Here is a 17675-nt window from a genome sequence, read left to right on the forward strand (position 1 = left end):
CACTTTTTATAACATTTCATAAAGAGCTCTGTTTTTTACTTCAAATCACTTCATTATATGAAAAAGAAGAATGACTTGAAATTGCTTTGTTTTGTTCAGAAATACAAACTTCACGAGTACCCCTAACTAGTATTAGACTATTTAGATTGGATCTATGTTCTTTTATTTTATTTTTATTTTACTTATTCGTTTTTATTTATTTGTGTGTTATGTTCATTGTTTTTTTGTTTTTCTCTATTCTTTATTTTTTTGTTAATATGTTATGTTTGGCAATGGTGATTGATCTTCAAGGTAATGTTGATTACATGGTTATTGTTCGTTATTTAATGTATGATACCTCAATTGTCAATAAAGTTAAAAAAAAAGTGAAAGACAAAGAAAATGGGGTCTGAACATAATATAAAAACCCACCAATTTAAAAAAAGTTGTAACTGTTTTTTTTTTGTTTGGCCAACATGAGCAAGAGATTTAAAAGCCAACCAGAGTCCTTTTGTGTATCCTTTGATATAAGATCCAACAAAACATGTTTCCAGAATAAAACAAAACAAGAATCAATTTTGTCATGTATGAAATCACAAATCTTCTACCAAAGCACTTTAACTTGAGGACAATTCCAGAAAAGATGGATGTCTGTTTCAGGGGAATTGCAGCAAAAACTACAGATGTATCAATGTTTCATCTAATCTTTTTTGAATGAAAATTGTATCTGGGTAAATTCTGTGGATAATCCTAAAAGTAGCTTATTTTACTTAATTGGTGATCAAGCGTTTATTAGGGGTTTGCCAAACCTCCTTCCATGCAATATCATCAGCAAACATATTCCAATAAGACATGCTCTGAGGTAGAGATGCAATGTTAATTTGAAATAATGTTTCTTCTGGGATAACGGACAGACATATTTTCTCCACAGGAGTATTTATGGGAGAGAGCAGAAAAGGCTCGTCAACATGTTGAAATGTAAAAGCATGCCCAGCCTTCCACAATCTCACATCCATTTTTGTGTCAATTGTGGCAGAAAAAGCTGGAAGTTGCAGTATATATTTATATATGTATCTATTTATTTTTTATACTTTTTTGTGTGTAAAAGATAATTGTTGTTTTCTTCTTTCTCTTTGCACCAATGTGGGACAGTTTGCAATTTCGTTGTACTGTTGTACCAAGTGTGATTGTACAATGACAATAAAGCTTTATCTTATCTTATCTTATCTCAAAATCCTTCCTCTTAAAGATCAATCTTTGGAGAGCCACTGATTCACTTTCCTTTGTGTGTGTTTTTTTTCTATTATTGGGTTAAGGTTAAGAGAGCTTCTTGCATGTTGGTCTTTTGTTGTTAAAGCACCTATATATTTCACTTCAGTTTGAATTGGAAGATTATACAATGTGGAATTCTGATGTTTTTACATCAGTCCTTCCTGTATGTGACGTCATTCTTTGTACAGCTCCAGGTATTTTTTATTGTTAGAAAGTGTACATCAGTGTAAGGTAAAGTATTGCCTTACATTATGTAATATTATCCGCTCATAGCTTATTACGGAAATATCATAGGCTACATTAGTGTCTTAATTCAATGAACAAGTCAGCAACTGCTGCAATAATGACGTAATGACTACGGACGTGTCTCTGCATTATTGTTTAAATCTCTATTTAATGTTAGAGTATTGATTAGCAGTATGTGGAAGAGCCTGTAAATAGAATGAAACTACATATTTTATAATAAAAAAAAAAAAGAGTCACAAATCTCCCTTCGAAACAAACACGGAAGTGCGCTGCGGGGAAGCTTTAGCCCCGCCCCCGAACCTCCTGGTCAGTGCGGTAGTTCTATCGGGCCCCGCTGCCGATGTTGGACCCGGCGTCAGTCCTGGAACTCGGCTCTCGTGGTGGCGGTGTTCGTCCGAGCCCCGGGGGCAGCAGGCGGATGGAAAGTCACGGCAGAGACGACGAGAAAGGTCCGGTTCTGCACATCGTCGTGGTCGGATTTCACCACAAAAAGGGCTGCCAGGTAAGGGAGGAAGTATGCTAACCAAGCTAGCGGCTAACTGTCAGAAAGACGATTCCCGCGTCATTCTGGGGGGGTCACGGTTATTGATTAGTTAGTGTTTAGGATAGATGGACATTATTGGATGTTCCTGGTCACATCTGGGTCTTAATATCTGTGAAAGTCCTGGTTCTGGACCTGCTGCGGGGATCGATACCTAATAATCACATTTGTTTTTGTCGTTTTCTGAGATAAAATCAGTCAAAAGTGTCCAATCTGATGGATTAAAGAGCCAGATAATAAGAATAAAAGAAAAAGGCTTTGCTGCGTTGTAGGTTTCGTCTGCTGGTACCAGAACCGGCTGATGCTGAGGTTCCTCTTCTGAACCCACACTTCTAAGGAGAACCCATACAGTGATACATTTGTGGTCTTTTTCTATATTTATAGTCATTCCTGTCGATTATTCTGAGTTTTGCAGGACATGTATGGGGTTGAGTGTAAACACAACAATAAACAGCCTCTACAGACATTTAACTGCAGGTTTGAGGGTGAAGTTCACTCCTCATGTCTTCACTGTGTTTCTAAACATACAAATCTGAAGCTGCTGGAATGTAAAAACATGACAGTTTCTGCTTCAGGAAATATTTATTTATGCAGCTCACGTTTCATTTCATTTTCCTGGAAATCCTTGACAGTATTTGCATCCCTGAAGCAGCTGCTGTTCGAACCGAACCCTAAAAAAAAGCAGCTTTTCACGTCTGTCTGCCTGCAGCCTCACAAAGAGTACTGCGCTCCGTCTTGGTGGCGGTTATTTGATAGCGGTTAGCGATCTCCTCCTCTGAGTCTGGCAGGTGGCGGTTCATGGCTCTCCTTTCCGCCCGTCCCAACACACGGCAGCTTGAAAACGGCTTTGTCTTCTCGGATGGTGTCACACAGGAATATGAGGGAAAGCATTGTGTTCTGGACCACATCATTACACCTCCACTGCCATGCTTCATAGTTATCGTGGGAGGTTTGAGTTTCCTCTGTTTTTACACAAAAAAGGGAGGTTTCTTTTCGAATATTAAATGACAGCAGTCTTCTAAAAATGTCAAAGAATAGTCCAAACTTTATCTGCAAAACCAAGAAGTTGCCGGTGAAGCGGCGGCTCGCCCTGAAGAGGAGTGAGACACGCTTGTTGGGTGTGTGGCGTTCAGGACCAGCAGGTTACTCTCAGCAGGCTTTCCTGGAGCAGAAGCTGCTCGGGGGCAGGTGCACCGTCCTGTCGGTTTGTAGGACGCTCTAATCGACCGTAGTTCACTCGTTAACAGCAGTTTGAATCACTTCTGCATCCTTTAAAAAGGAAAAGAAAATATCCAAGTATTTGTGACACAGAAAATACACTCGGCGGGGCCACAAGCTCCCTGCTCCGCCCCTTCCTGATACAGACAGCCCCCTCAAGAACCAGAAGAAGAAGCAGCAGATGTCATTAATCCAGAGTTTGGATTAGAAGAAGGAACAAAAAAACCGACATCTTATTGAAGAATCGGCTGATGGATCTGAAGGATTCCCCTGAAGCTGTGCTGCTTTCAGGTTCTTCCACATTCCTGATCAGCTCATTTTCCTTAAATCCTTCTTCAGAAAATTCTCTTAGATGGAATTTGTGGGGATGGTCTCTGGGAACGAACTGTTCCTCCAGGCTCAGGAAGTCCGCTTCTGTCAGCATAAAGTCCTCCATGCTCAGTACAGGCCCATATCACCACACTCCCACCCTCATACCTGTTCTCTGTGAGTATTTGTGGGACCCAAAGCACCTTTCTCTGTTTTGCCTTCAGGTGGAGTTTTCGTACCCACCTCTGATGCCGGATGAAGGCCACGACAGCAGCCTGGTTCCGGAGGAGTGGAGGTACCTCCCGTTTCTAGCTCTCCCTGACGGGGCGCACAACTACCAGGAGGGTATGTCACACCTACGGGCCGGGAGGCTGCAGTTTGCTCCGTACATCTCTAAGCTTCTCTCCCTTATTCTCTGAGGTCAGCTGATCGGCTTCTCCTGGAGGAACAGAAGTTCATCTGATGTTCCCTGAACATCTTCACTGTCGGTTTTTGAAGCCCTCATTGGTAGTGAAACATCTGAGTCTGCACCAGTCTGCTGTTTTCACATTTGACTGCCATCAAATAAATGAAAATGACGTAGATTATGTTCAGGATCAGAATGCTGTTCCATTTTGGGCTGGAATGAGTTTCTTCCAAGTGCCAGTCAGCTGACCTTCTCCTGTGGTCACGTGACTCTGGAGGGTCCCACCCCGGACTGTCCTGACAACAGAGCCAAAGTGCAGCAGGCTGGCCAGAATCTGTCAGCTGATGTCGGAGCAGTGGATGAGATGTTCTGCTGCTGCTCTGCCAGCATGTGGAGAAGGCCTCATTCAGCGCAGTTTTAGTGAACAGCTCTATGCCACTGTAGAGGGAGGGGGCAGCCTTCACCTGCTGTTTCTGCAGCCTTCACCTGGTGTTTCTGCAGCCTTCACCTGCTGTTTCTGCAGCTTTCACCTGCTGTTTCTGCAGCCTTCACCTGGTGTTTCTGCAGCCTTCACCTGCTGTTTCTGCAGCTTTCACCTGCTGTTTCTGCAGCCTTCACCTGCTGTTTCTGCAGCTTTCACCTGCTGTTTCTGCAGCCTTCACCTGCTGTTTCTGCAGCCTTCACCTGCTGTTTCTGCAGCCTTCACCTGCTGTTTCTGCAGCCTTCACCTGCTGTTTCTGCAGCCTTCACCTGCTGTTTCTGCAGCCTTCACCTGCTGTTTCTGCAGCCTTCACCTGCTGTTTCTGCAGCCTTCACCTGCTGTTTCTGCAGCCTTCACCTGCTGTTTCTGCAGCCTTCACCTGCTGTTTCTGCAGCCTTCACCTGCTGTTTCTGCAGCTTTCACCTGCTGTTTCTGCAGCTTTCACCTGCTGTTTCTGCAGCCTTCACCTGCTGTTTCTGCAGCCTTCACCTGCTGTTTCTGCAGCTTTCACCTGCTGTTTCTGCAGCCTTCACCTGCTGTTTTGCAGCTTTCACCTGCTGTTTCTGCAGCCTTCACCTGCTGTTTCTGCAGCCCTCACCTGCTGTTTCTGCAGCTTTCACCTGCTGTTTCTGCAGCCTTCACCTGCTGTTTCTGCAGCTTTCACCTGCTGTTTCTGCAGCCTTCACCTGCTGTTTCTGCAGCTTTCACCTGCTGTTTCTGCAGCCTTCACCTGCTGTTTTTGCAGCCCTCACCTGCTGTTTCTGCAGCCCTCACCTGCTGTTTCTGCAGCCTTCACCTGCTGTTTCTGCAGCCTTCACCTGCTGTTTCTGCAGCCTTCACCTGCTGTTTCTGCAGCCTTCACCTGCTGTTTCTGCAGCCTTCACCTGCTGTTTCTGCAGCCTTCACCTGCTGTTTCTGCAGCCTTCACCTGCTGTTTCTGCAGCCTTCACCTGCTGTTTCTGCAGCCTTCACCTGCTGTTTCTGCAGCCTTCACCTGCTGTTTCTGCAGCTTTCACCTGCTGTTTCTGCAGCCTTCACCTGCTGTTTCTGCAGCCTTCACCTGCTGTTTCTGCAGCCTTCACCTGCTGTTTTGCAGCCTTCACCTGCTGTTTCTGCAGCCTTCACCTGCTGTTTCTGCAGCCTTCACCTGCTGTTTCTGCAGCCTTCACCTGCTGTTTCTGCAGCCTTCACCTGCTGTTTCTGCAGCCTTCACCTGCTGTTTCTGCAGCCTTCACCTGCTGTTTCTGCAGCCTTCACCTGCTGTTTCTGCAGCTTTCACCTGCTGTTTCTGCAGCTTTCACCTGCTGTTTCTGCAGCCTTCACCTGCTGTTTCTGCAGCCTTCACCTGCTGTTTCTGCAGCCTTCACCTGCTGTTTCTGCAGCCTTCACCTGCTGTTTCTGCAGCCTTCACCTGCTGTTTCTGCAGCTTTCACCTGCTGTTTCTGCAGCCTTCACCTGCTGTTTCTGCAGCCTTCACCTGCTGTTTCTGCAGCCTTCACCTGCTGTTTTGCAGCCTTCACCTGCTGTTTCTGCAGCCTTCACCTGCTGTTTCTGCAGCCTTCACCTGCTGTTTCTGCAGCCTTCACCTGCTGTTTCTGCAGCCTTCACCTGCTGTTTCTGCAGCCTTCACCTGCTGTTTCTGCAGCCTTCACCTGCTGTTTCTGCAGCTTTCACCTGCTGTTTCTGCAGCTTTCACCTGCTGTTTCTGCAGCTTTCACCTGCTGTTTCTGCAGCTTTCACCTGCTGTTTCTGCAGCTTTCACCTGCTGTTTCTGCAGCCTTCACCTGCTGTTTCTGCAGCCTTCACCTGCTGTTTCTGCAGCCTTCACCTGCTGTTTCTGCAGCCTTCACCTGCTGTTTCTGCAGCCTTCACCTGCTGTTTCTGCAGCCTTCACCTGCTGTTTCTGCAGCCTTCACCTGCTGTTTCTGCAGCTTTCACCTGCTGTTTCTGCAGCCTTCACCTGCTGTTTCTGCAGCCTTCACCTGCTGTTTCTGCAGCTTTCACCTGCTGTTTCTGCAGCCTTCACCTGCTGTTTTGCAGCTTTCACCTGCTGTTTCTGCAGCCTTCACCTGCTGTTTCTGCAGCCCTCACCTGCTGTTTCTGCAGCTTTCACCTGCTGTTTCTGCAGCCTTCACCTGCTGTTTCTGCAGCTTTCACCTGCTGTTTCTGCAGCCTTCACCTGCTGTTTCTGCAGCTTTCACCTGCTGTTTCTGCAGCCTTCACCTGCTGTTTTTGCAGCCCTCACCTGCTGTTTCTGCAGCCCTCACCTGCTGTTTCTGCAGCCTTCACCTGCTGTTTCTGCAGCCTTCACCTGCTGTTTCTGCAGCCTTCACCTGCTGTTTCTGCAGCCTTCACCTGCTGTTTCTGCAGCCTTCACCTGCTGTTTCTGCAGCCTTCACCTGCTGTTTCTGCAGCCTTCACCTGCTGTTTCTGCAGCCTTCACCTGCTGTTTCTGCAGCCTTCACCTGCTGTTTCTGCAGCCTTCACCTGCTGTTTCTGCAGCTTTCACCTGCTGTTTCTGCAGCTTTCACCTGCTGTTTCTGCAGCCTTCACCTGCTGTTTCTGCAGCCTTCACCTGCTGTTTCTGCAGCTTTCACCTGCTGTTTCTGCAGCCTTCACCTGCTGTTTCTGCAGCTTTCACCTGCTGTTTCTGCAGCCTTCACCTGCTGTTTCTGCAGCCCTCACCTGCTGTTTCTGCAGCTTTCACCTGCTGTTTCTGCAGCCTTCACCTGCTGTTTTTGCAGCCCTCACCTGCTGTTTCTGCAGCCCTCACCTGCTGTTTCTGCAGCCTTCACCTGCTGTTTCTGCAGCCCTCACCTGCTGTTTCTGCAGCCTTCCCCTGAAGCAGTGAGTGCTCAGAGCTGCTGCACATTCATGCGTCTGCAGGTCTGGTGGACCTAAATGTTTCTGTGAAAGTTGAAGCTCAGCAGCAGAACCTGGAGAACTCTGTAGTACCGGTCCCATTCTGTAGGAGATGTTCGCTAAACATTAACACTGTTGGTTCTCTCTGATCTGCAGACACGGTGTATTTTCATCTGCCCCCCCTCTCTGGAGACGGGAAGTGCGTCTATGGAGTTTCCTGTTATCGCCAGATAGAAGCTAAGGTCATTTTTTGGATTGATAATATTTTCAAATGAAGATTAGATTAATCAAATAAAGTAAAATAGTTTCCAGAATAACATTAAATCTGGTTGTTTAGCTTTAGGACAAAGACTTTTGTTTTAAGTCTTCTTTCATGTGCAAAAAAAACAATGAAATGCTTAAAGTAAAAACTCAAGGAGGGTCTTTTCTTTGCAGGCCCTGAAGGTCCGACAGGCCGACGTCACCAGGGAGACGGTTCAGAAGAGTGTTTGCGTTCTCAGTAGAGTGGTGAGTGCCCCCCCCGATGTGGCCCTGTTGGTTTGGGAAAATCTGTGAGATGTCATGATAACTGGAGCAGTGGGGGGGGCAGATCTATCATCTGCATCTACGTCTGATCAGAGTTGAGCTCTAAGCGACCGGGCTAGCAGGTCAGAACCCTGGACTTTTAAAACCGCCCTGCTGCATGTAAGACGGACCTCCTTCGTAAAGTCTGTCTTAAATCTGAAGCAAGAATAGTTTGAACTTAGAATAGAAGCGTCATCATGGCGAGCGGCGATGTGCGTCCTTCAGGCACGTGGGTTCTGGTCTGTGGGTGACGGGCTTCTTCTGTCTGCAGCCTCTTTATGGTCTCCTTCAAGCAAAGCTGCAGCTGATCACACACGCCTACTTCGAGGAGAAAGACTTCTCCCAGATCTCCATCCTGAAGGTGGGTGAAAACCGGGCCTGGGGCCGTCGGTGGGCGTGCTCTACTTGTCTCACCTCCTTTCTCCTCTGCAGGAGCTGTACGATCACATGAACGGCTCTCTGGGAGGATCAGCCCTGGACGGGTCCCAGGTTTACCTCGGTACGACTTCTTCTTTCCCGCTGTTAGAACGCGTTGTTCTTGTTTTATCTGCTGCTGCATGAAGAAGCTCCTCTGAGGAACAGCTTGTGATTCTTTTCAGGATTATCAGCCAGAGACCTGATTCTGCACTTCCGACACAAGGTCAGAAAGAAGACACGTCTGACATCGGGTGCAGAAGATCTGCGTCTTCTTCTTCTCTCTTTGTGACTCTGCTCTGATCTGTGCAGGTTCTCATCCTCTTCAAGCTCATCCTGCTGGAGAAGAAGGTGAGAGCTGAGGAGCCTTTTCCAGTTTCCTGCTGCTGAAGTTGTGGGTGTGACATCTGGATGTTTGCCTGCAGGTCCTGTTCTACATTTCTCCCGTCAGCAGACTGGTGGGAGCCCTCATGACGGTTCTGTCGCTGTTTCCCGGTGAGTGCTGCAGGAGGAGCACAGCAGCTTGCAGAAGGTCAGACCTGATCACGGCGTTTCCGTGCAGGAATGATGGAGCACGGCCTGGTGGACTCCTCCCACTACAAGCCCAGGAGCAGCGTGTCGGAGCAGCTGCCTCTGAAGGAGACCGTCTCCGGAGCAGAGGAGTTCGTGTCCGTGTCCGTCTCTGATGTTACAGACCCAAAGCAGGGCCTGGAGGGAGCGGCGCCCCCTGCAGGAGACTCTGTGTCCTCTGGTAACAGCACGGAGGGGGGGAACCACCTCCTCAAGCTTCCGGTGTCCGCCTCTCCGGTGTCCTCGGAAAGTGACTGGGAGACTCTGGACCCAGGCGTCTTGGACGAAGGCGGTCCCCGAGAGTCACCTGAGAAAGAGGAGGAGCTTCTGGATGCCTTTGACTCCCAGCCAGGTGTTCCCATCACTGTGCAGCCGCATGCGGTCAGCGGTCAGGGCGGGGTCACCCAGGGCCTGGTGTCAGGACTGGAGGAGGATCAGTATGGTCTCCCGCTCGCCATTTTCACAAAGGTGAGCTTCCCCACCCCCTCATCTCTTCTGTGGCCCTCAGGTGGGTGTGGCTTTCCAGCAGAGCAGCAACCTCTGCCGTCTCGTTGCCAGGGTTACCTGTGCCTGCCCTACATGGCGCTGCAGCAGCATCACCTCCTGTCAGACGTGGCTGTGCGAGGCTTCGTCGCCGGGGCAACCAACATCCTGTTTCGTCAGCAAAGGCACCTCAGTGATGCCGTCATCGAAGTAAGTCCCGCCCCCCCTCCACCGCCAGTCAGACAGATGACGCACTCTGAACGTTCTGCTGCCGCCGCGGCAGGTGGAGGACGCTCAGATCCAGATCCAGGATCCAGAGCTCAGGAAGACCCTGAGCCTGACCACGGCGGACCTGCGCTTTGCCGATTACCTGGTCAAACACGTGACGGACAACAGAGACGACGTGTTCCTGGACGGGACGGGCTGGGAGGGGGGGGACGAGTGGATCAGGGCGCAGTTCACCCTGTACCTGCACTCCTTACTGTCGTCCACGCTGCAGCCAGGTAAGAGTGCGGCGGTGCGGCCGTCTTTCGCCCTCTTTTAATGTCCTTCTATTGGGAGGGGGTCGATGCAGCAAAGTCAGCAGGGGGGGGGGGTTGATCCGGTTCTCCTTCCCCCCACCAGACAACGAGAGGCTGCTGGCCGATTTTGGAGCTCCTTTCATCACAGCGTGGAAGATCACCCACAGCTTCAGGGTTTGGTCCAGCAACAAGCACGTTGCCATGTCCACCATCACTCCTGGGTAGGTCCAAGCCCCGCCCCCTGGCAGGAACATCTTTTTCTATTAAAGTTATTCACCCGTTTCAGATTTTTCTTTACTTTTAGTTTTTCTTAAGTTTTTATCAGTGTTATTTAGTTTTCTAGTTTGATTCGTGTTTTCTGTTCCAGTCACCCATTCCATGGTCAGTACAGCGTGGCCGACGTCAAGCTCCGCCTCTCACAGTAAGCATCCGGTGTGCACTTCACTGACCGCCTAGTGTGAGGGAAATTCTAGTACAGCAGCTGATACACAGCAGTTACGGGCAGGACCTGTTTGCTGTAAAAGCCTAGCTTAAGTAAAAAACACGCTAGTTGTCGCCCTCTAGTGGTCAGTGTGAGCAGAACAGCTGCTGTGTTTCATTGATCCTGTAATTTAAATTTGTTTTGGTGTAACAAAAATAGGTTTTTGCTAATCATTTGCCCTTCTTCCCGCCTGTAGCTCAGTGCAGAACAGTGAGAGAGGGAAGAAGCTGGGGAACGCCATGATGACCACCAGCCGCAGCATGGTCCAGACAGGGAAGGCAGTGGGTAAGACCCCGCCCACTGAACCCCGAGACCGATCCTCACACACGCACGTCCAGATCTTAGAGGAATTAGAAACACGATGTGTGAATCTTTATTTCTGCCATTCTCCCAGGTCATACGGTGGGCGGAGCTTTGAACAGCGCGAAGTCCGCCATGTCCTCCTGGTTTTCCACACTGGCCCATCCTGCTCTGGTGACCGGACCAGAAGTTTCTGAACCCGCCACTGAGACCAAACCATGAGAGCAGCTGTCCCCCCTCTTAAGTCCCCATTTAGTCATTTGAACCTTCAAACTGGATCTCTGACCAAGCTGTAGCAGAACCCGAGAGCAAGTTCCAGCCTCCTTATGCCCCGCCCCCAAACAGGAATGGGAGGAGCTCCTGCCTCAGAGCTGATAATTCTTCTGCCGTGGAAAACCATCAGCAGATCCGTCTGAATTTGACGCTGTGATGCGTTCAGGAACGTTTTACTCTAAAGGTGGACCATCCAGTCCACCTGGACTCTTCAGGTGTTCACAGGATCTCCTCCCTCCAAGCAAAGTGCTCTTTGTTGACTACTTCCTGCTTTTTCTGTGTTGTGTGTTGTCTTTGGTGTTGAAAGAGGTTTTAGTTTTTTTATCCTGAAATCTTTTTATTTTGTATTTAAAGTCTGAATGTACCGAATATTTTCCTGACAGATACTTTAAATGAAGTGATATTTTATCGTATATTCTGGCCCTGGTGGTATGATGCTGTATGACGGATGATAAATAAAGAAATGCACTTTTTAAAAAACATTTCTCACCTTTTTCAGTGTTTTTTTTTTTTTTGGACAAACGGCAGAGCCAGATTCATGAGAGGAAAGATTTCAAAGAAAGATTTCATGTAATCCATGGACACCAGTGAAGATCACAAATCATTGAGGAAAAAAGGTTCAGAGCACTGTCTAGTGGGTCTAGATGACCCAACTCCCAATGGTAAAGTGCCTAGGATAGAACAAGGGTTACAGGACATTGTCCAAGTGTACGGCGTACGGATTTAATCTAAGTTTACGGGAATCACAAAGATGGAAGTAAGTTGTTCACCTGCCGCCCACAACATTGTCCTGATGTTCTTGTAAAGATAAGTTAAAAATTGTAGGAAAAAAACAAAATCTAATCGTTTGTTGAATAATTGCAAAATTGTGAAAAAAGTGTGCATTGTGACTAATCTTTCTGATGCTGGTTCTGATCAAACTCTCCAGACAAGTGTCCTCTAGCACAGTAAAAAAAAATATACATATATACATATTTTAATTGAAGTAAAAACATCTGCAGAAGGTTTGGTATGTATTTTAATAAATTAATGTTCATTCAAAATACAGTGCTGATGGAAAATAATGCAGCCAAACATGCTCGTAATGTTCGTCATGAAGCACCCGTGCTCATGTATTCTTAAAGGTAAGAGGAAACCCCCCCCCCACACACATACACACACAAACACCTTTGTATCCCCAGCAGTCCTAGTGCTGGGCTGGTTTCCATAGCAACACCCCAGGGTGGAGGTCAGCAGCAGTATTTATGGATATTCACTCCAGGAAAAAAACCAAAAAACAAAGCGAAGGGGTGGAACCAACAACCACACTACAGTAAAGTCTGATGTTAAACTTAAAAAGAAACAACAAATACAAAATCGAGTTGGTCCCCCCATCACTCAGAACAGCTGTCTTTACACATATGAAAATAGATATTTTTATAGATATTTCTAGATTTCAGCAGCTTACAAATAAAAACGCATGAGCCTGTGAGCAGATGGAGCTGCGGAGGTGGAGTCGGGGAGGAGGGTGGGGCAGAGAGGGAGGCTGGACCTGCAGCCGCCGTCGGTTCAAATCCCCCCCGCCCCACCTCACAACCTATCGGGGGTCGTTGAGGGGAACGCATGATCGGACGCGTAAAGAAGTACTCTGCACACAACCTGGAGACGGAGCAGCGGCTCGATCTGCTGAGCTCTGCAGCGTTTGTGGTCATGAAGGCCGTTTTTGAATAACCTTTATTGGAAGAAGCCGTTCGAACAGACATGAACAAACGAGCTCAGAGTTTTGCGTTGGTGTTTTTCAGAGCTGCGTGAACATCTCACACGCTAATGCAGAGTATTTCTTTACCAGTAAAAGAAGGGGGGGGGGGGGCATGCTCTTCATCACCACGTCTGTGTAGAGGATCGGACCCCCGAGTACAGGTGTTGGGGCGTTCTCCAACATCGGAAGGAGCATCCTTTTTCACCAACGCCCCCCCCCCCCCGCCAAAAACAAACACAAAGCTATTGACCACGTGGGGAGAGGAAGCCCCTCCCCCTTTAATATTGGACTTCTGGTTCATTCAGTCAGGTGGAGGGGGGGGTGACAGCTATACGTGGGGGAAGGTCACCAGCTCCCCGTCCACCTCAAACTCATCTGCTCCGTCTGGGGAAAACAGGCAGGTGGGGGGTTTCCACGGCGACTCCTCCAGGCAGGAGGGGTAGAGCTTCCCCACGGCGCAGCGGAAGTCCTTTCCCAGGTCCCACAGCACGCGCTCAGACACCGGCTGCCGCAGGAACCAGCGGTCCAGCTCCACGTCGTACTGGTAGATGGCGTACTTGGCGCGCTCGTTCATGTGGGTTTCACGCATGAAGATGCACAGAGAGCCGAGCAGCACCACGGCGCGCACGCATGGGTCCGAGTAGCGCTTGGCGGGGATGTTGGCGGCGGCGCGCCACTCGTTCTTGTTGACGTCGTAGATCTCCACGGTGACGGAGGAGCCATCGATGGTGCTGGTGGGCATGCGGACGCCAGAGTTGCTGACCACGTGGAGCCCCCCGATGTAGAAAATGAGGTCGCCGAAGGCGGCGGCCGAGGCAAAGCAGCGGCTGGTCTTGCGCATGGCCATCTCCACCCAGGTGTCGGCGCGGGGGAAGTAGCAGTACGTCAGGTCGTGCGTCATCACGTAGATGCAGCCGTGCGCCACCACCGACGTGCTCCAGTTCCAGGCGAAGGGCAGGGGGCTCATCATGGTCCACTCGTCCTTCTCGCAGTCGTAGCGCTCCACCGTGCGCTTGTTCAGCTCCCCCCCCACGCTGTCCCCGCCGATCGCATAGATGCAGCCCTCGCAGTACACCAGGGAGGGCTTGATCCGGGCACAAAGCATGGGGGTCTTGGGGACCCAGGAGTTCTGCTGGGCGTCGAACCAGAAGAAGCTGTCGACGGAGCGGAAGACGGCCTGCAACCTGCTGCCTTTGCCGTGGTTGGCGATGGAGTTCTTCAGGGGGATCTGTCCGCCGGCGATGTACACGTCGTTGTCGGGGGTAACCAGGGTCCCCACCTTCTGCAGATCTCCTGGGGGGTTGTGGAGCTTGTACACCTTCTCCGCTTGGGGGCTGTAACACACTATGGCCGTCGGCACGGAGGTGGACATGACGTAGCCGTCGCCTTGCACCTCTGACATGGCCTCCATGAAGATGAGCATCTCCTCCTTGGTCATGCCCAGGCGGGGCTTGAAGAACTTGGGCATGGACTTGTAGAGGCCCTGCACCACCACAGACTTGTCGTTAGGGGGCAGACCCTGGAACCAGGCCCGCTGGGTCACCTCTGACAGCGCGTCGATGCGGATCTGACTGAGCACGGAGGACAGGTGCTGCGAGCGCGCCTCCATGTTGTACTCCAACCACAGCATGGCCGCCTCGCGCACCGCCTCCTCCTTCTCCACGTTGAGGTTGTCGCTGCTGAGGATGTCGATCAGGAGCTCGTGGGAGAGCTGCAGGAAGGCCTCCTGCCGGTACACCACCGGGAACTTGTGCTCCACCATCCGCTTGGCGCTCTGCTTCAACTCGCTGCAGCTAAAGAGGTCGCCGATGCTCAGCATGCGGACGCAGTTCTCTGCGTTGATCTTCTTCACCAGGTAGTCTCTGCACTGCAGCAAGACATCCTCCACCTGCGTGGGACAAACGCAGCGGTCGACGTTAGACGCGGAGAAGCAAAGCGGGGTTCTGTGCGGCACGCTCCCCTCACCTGGAGGAAGCAGGCGGTCTCGTAGAGCGGCTCCACCGTGCTGTCGCTGATGGCCAGATTCCCCGTGTAGGCGTAGGTGATGATGATCTGCAGCGTGGCCGGGTCCACGTTCCTCAGGCTCACATGCGTCTGCTTGCTCTCGCTCAGTCCACTCATGAACATGGCTCTGTGGGACAGACGGGACAGGTGAGCGCCGTTTAGCGTCCTGGTTCACGGGCACAAACGTCAAATTTCCCCCTTTTTCCCATCAGTTCTCATGTCAGTCTTTATGTCTCCAGAAGATCTACAGCTGGATGAGAAAAAGACCTTCAGGCCCTGAATCAAGAGTTTCCTCCAAAAACCAAAGTGATGTCAGAACTTCATCTGGAAGCCCAGAACCCTCTGATACAGTTTAACAAACGAGTGTTGAAGTTCTCCCACATCCTGGGGGTATTAGCTTAATTTCCTCTGCATGTTCTGACACACAGTGCATCAAAGATGCTCAACACTTATTGATCTGTAACATTGATTTAGAAAGAGCTCTACCAAACTTGATTGCATCTTCAACGTTGGGTTATGAACGTATCCTGAACTGACCTCTGCTCAGTTATCTAGAGAACGGACTCTGAACACAAACCTGGAACAGCTGAGAAGCTTCATGGCACTAACTCACAGCACGGTAGAGGCAGGGCCATGGTCTGGGCCTAAGGCCTATTCATGGAAAGACTTACTCAGACTTGGACCAATCACTGCTAACTGACATCGTCTGGCTCCAACATGGCGCCGTCCGTATTGTGAAAAAAATGGCGACTGAATTGACTTCATATGCTTGAAGCAGGAAGTAAACCATTTTCTATGGATGGCGTCCAACTCGGTCCAGTTCTCTGATACAGTCTTGTAGGTGACTGTTATGAGACTGTTATGTTATGAGACAGGTGGGTTGATGGTTCAACCTCCGGCTACGATCATTATTTTCTGTCTTCATGACTTCATTAAACAGAAAATGAATCTTTTGTAGCTTAAATAAGAAACATGTGGTTAATTCTAAATCATTTGCTGCAGATAAATACCATTTCTTTCTCTCTGGGTTTTAGGATGTCTGACCCCCCCCCCCACCAACACCAAGAGTTAAGTGACCAGACTTCCTCCTACAACAAGGCATGCACGCAGAGAGGAGGCAAATGAAACAGAAGCAGAAGCAGGGGGGGCAGTTTGGCGGATGTGCCGCAACACCTCTAACCCTGTGTGTGTGTGTGTGTGTGTGTGTGTGTGTGTGTGTGTGGAGGGGAGGGGGGCAGACTCTAAATTTCTGTGTGTGTGTGGCCAAAAGGGAAGTGGGGTTGGACAGCGGTCGGAAGTGTTTTCAAAAGCCTGACTGTGAGGTCCAGATGGGGGGGGGTTAAAAAAGAGGAGCGCCGCTGACCTCCCCTCCGCAGAAGCACGTGTTATTCCACACTGCAGCAACGGCCCGACAACACTCACCTGAAATAGGAGCTACACGTGGCCAGGACCATCTTGTGACAGGGGAACTCTGAGCCCTCCACCAGCAGCACCACGTCGGTGAGCAGCTTCTGTTCATAGAAGAACTTGAGCTGCTCCAGCAGGGAGACGGCGTAGTCGGCGTTCACCGGCCTGCGCTCGCTAAGATCCGACATGGTTGCATCCCATGAGTTGCGCCCCAGTTTTGAAAACTAACACAGCCGGCCGGACCGGACCAAAAAAAAAAAAAAAAAAAAAAAAAGAACTTCCGTATGTTATTCCTAAAGAGTTCAGAGTAACTAGGGGAGGTTCCTGAACACCCCCAGCAGGGCAAGTATTCAGCCTCTCTGCAGAAAGTTTGATAGCTGCTCCTTTTGTGGAAGATGAGTTGAAAACTGAGCTGGGAAGGTGCTGGAAAAGTCTTCATCCATCATCTGAAGTCAGGAAGCGAAGAGCGCAGGGCTGCTGTCACAACACTGATGCACGGGAGCTGCAAAGGCAGAAGAGCAGGATGAGTCTGTGCTGTCATGGTACAGTCCATCCTGTTGCGTTCAAGAGCCATCTGAATTCCCATATTATAAAACCCACATATCAGGTAAATAAGAGCTTAAACCTCCATCCAGTGGGACAAAGCTGTATCAATAACAGCAGAAACACAGCCAGCATTTCATCGTGGGGCTAATGCTGCAGGCTCAGACTAAACAAACCGCAGCTTCTTTGAAAGAAGCCGCCCTGAGGGAGGTTTTTACCCGAAAGCCTCCGCAGGCCGCGGCTTCTGTCGCCCCGGAGATGCTAAAACACCCCGACTTTTCAGGGAGGACGTTTGAATCATGTGTTCATGTTAGCCAAGCCTGCTTCTCTTCAGAAAACCTAATCGGCATCGAGGCGCAGGGGGAAAAACGAGTTTGAACCCTGAAGTCTGTGAGCTGAAGTCAGCGCTGCTTTCAGGGAGGGTCGTAGTTTTCACGATGCTTGGTTGGTAGCTAGCTACAGCATCGTTCAGAACCAAACAACGGGAGTTTTCTTCGCAAAACCCCAAAAAGACTAACAGAAACGGGTTTAAATCTTTCGGAACTACTTTTCAGATAATATTACAGGATTTTGTCAGCGGGTAAAATCCGGATTGCTGATCATTCAGCTGCACATTTAGCCGAGTTAGCCGATGCTTGCTAGCCGCATTAGCCTCCTCTTCAAGCCAAACAGACGGTGTTTTCAGGCGCGGTACCGGAATCCAAACAGACAATGGCTTTAAAATCAGCCCCCCGGAGGAGAAACTCTCACCGAAAAGACGGAAGAAATGGCGGCAGCGGTCTGCAGAAGCTGCGGTCACGCTGGGACCCCATCAACTAAGCTAACAGCGGAAAAACAAACCCAGGTTAGCGACCTGGCTGACGGAGTCGCTTCTCTGGAAAACCGCTCCTGGGAGCCACATCCAAGGGTCCTAGTGGGCATCAAACCGTCAGAGCGGCCATCACCATCCCAAACAGCTGCCAAGGAAGGTCCACAGGCCGAACCAGTCGTTTGGAGCAGAAAGCAGCGGAGCGCCGAGACCAGGGGCCAAATGAGGATACTGCGCATGCACCTAAACCCAGTG

At 49.8% G+C, this 17675-nt stretch overlaps 2 protein-coding genes across 3 annotated transcripts; one reads left to right on the forward strand and one right to left on the reverse strand.

Moving 5' to 3' along the window:
* The first annotated feature begins 1777 nt into the window (after positions 1–1777).
* avl9 (AVL9 cell migration associated) lies at positions 1778–11402 on the forward strand. Its single transcript, XM_023950265.1, has 16 exons — positions 1778–1999; positions 3790–3910; positions 7471–7556; positions 7750–7821; positions 8150–8239; positions 8311–8377; positions 8478–8518; positions 8605–8643; positions 8718–8787; positions 8855–9330; positions 9421–9555; positions 9629–9848; positions 9970–10087; positions 10234–10287; positions 10544–10632; positions 10742–11402. Exons 1-16 carry the CDS (start codon positions 1838–1840, stop codon positions 10867–10869), a joined length of 1968 nt encoding a protein of 655 aa, XP_023806033.1. The 5' UTR covers positions 1778–1837; the 3' UTR covers positions 10870–11402.
* A 518-nt stretch (positions 11403–11920) lies between these two features.
* Positions 11921–17649, reverse strand: kbtbd2 (kelch repeat and BTB domain containing 2). Of its 2 annotated transcripts, none has more exons than XM_023950206.1 (4): positions 17466–17649; positions 16085–16571; positions 14624–14789; positions 11921–14546 (listed from the first exon to the last, which is right to left on the reverse strand). In XM_023950206.1, the coding sequence occupies exons 2-4, from the start codon at positions 16255–16257 to the stop codon at positions 12987–12989; spliced, it is 1899 nt and encodes a 632-aa protein (XP_023805974.1). In that variant the 5' UTR covers positions 16258–16571; positions 17466–17649; the 3' UTR covers positions 11921–12986. The 2 variants fall into 2 exon arrangements, with proteins under 2 accessions (XP_023805974.1, XP_004081241.1); XM_004081193.4 differs by having other exon boundaries at positions 17363–17649.
* Positions 17650–17675: the final 26 nt, after the last annotated feature.

The sequence above is a fragment of the Oryzias latipes genome, chromosome 20 (genome assembly GCF_002234675.1).
Source record: "Oryzias latipes chromosome 20, ASM223467v1".
Lineage (NCBI taxonomy): Eukaryota > Metazoa > Chordata > Actinopteri > Beloniformes > Adrianichthyidae > Oryzias > Oryzias latipes.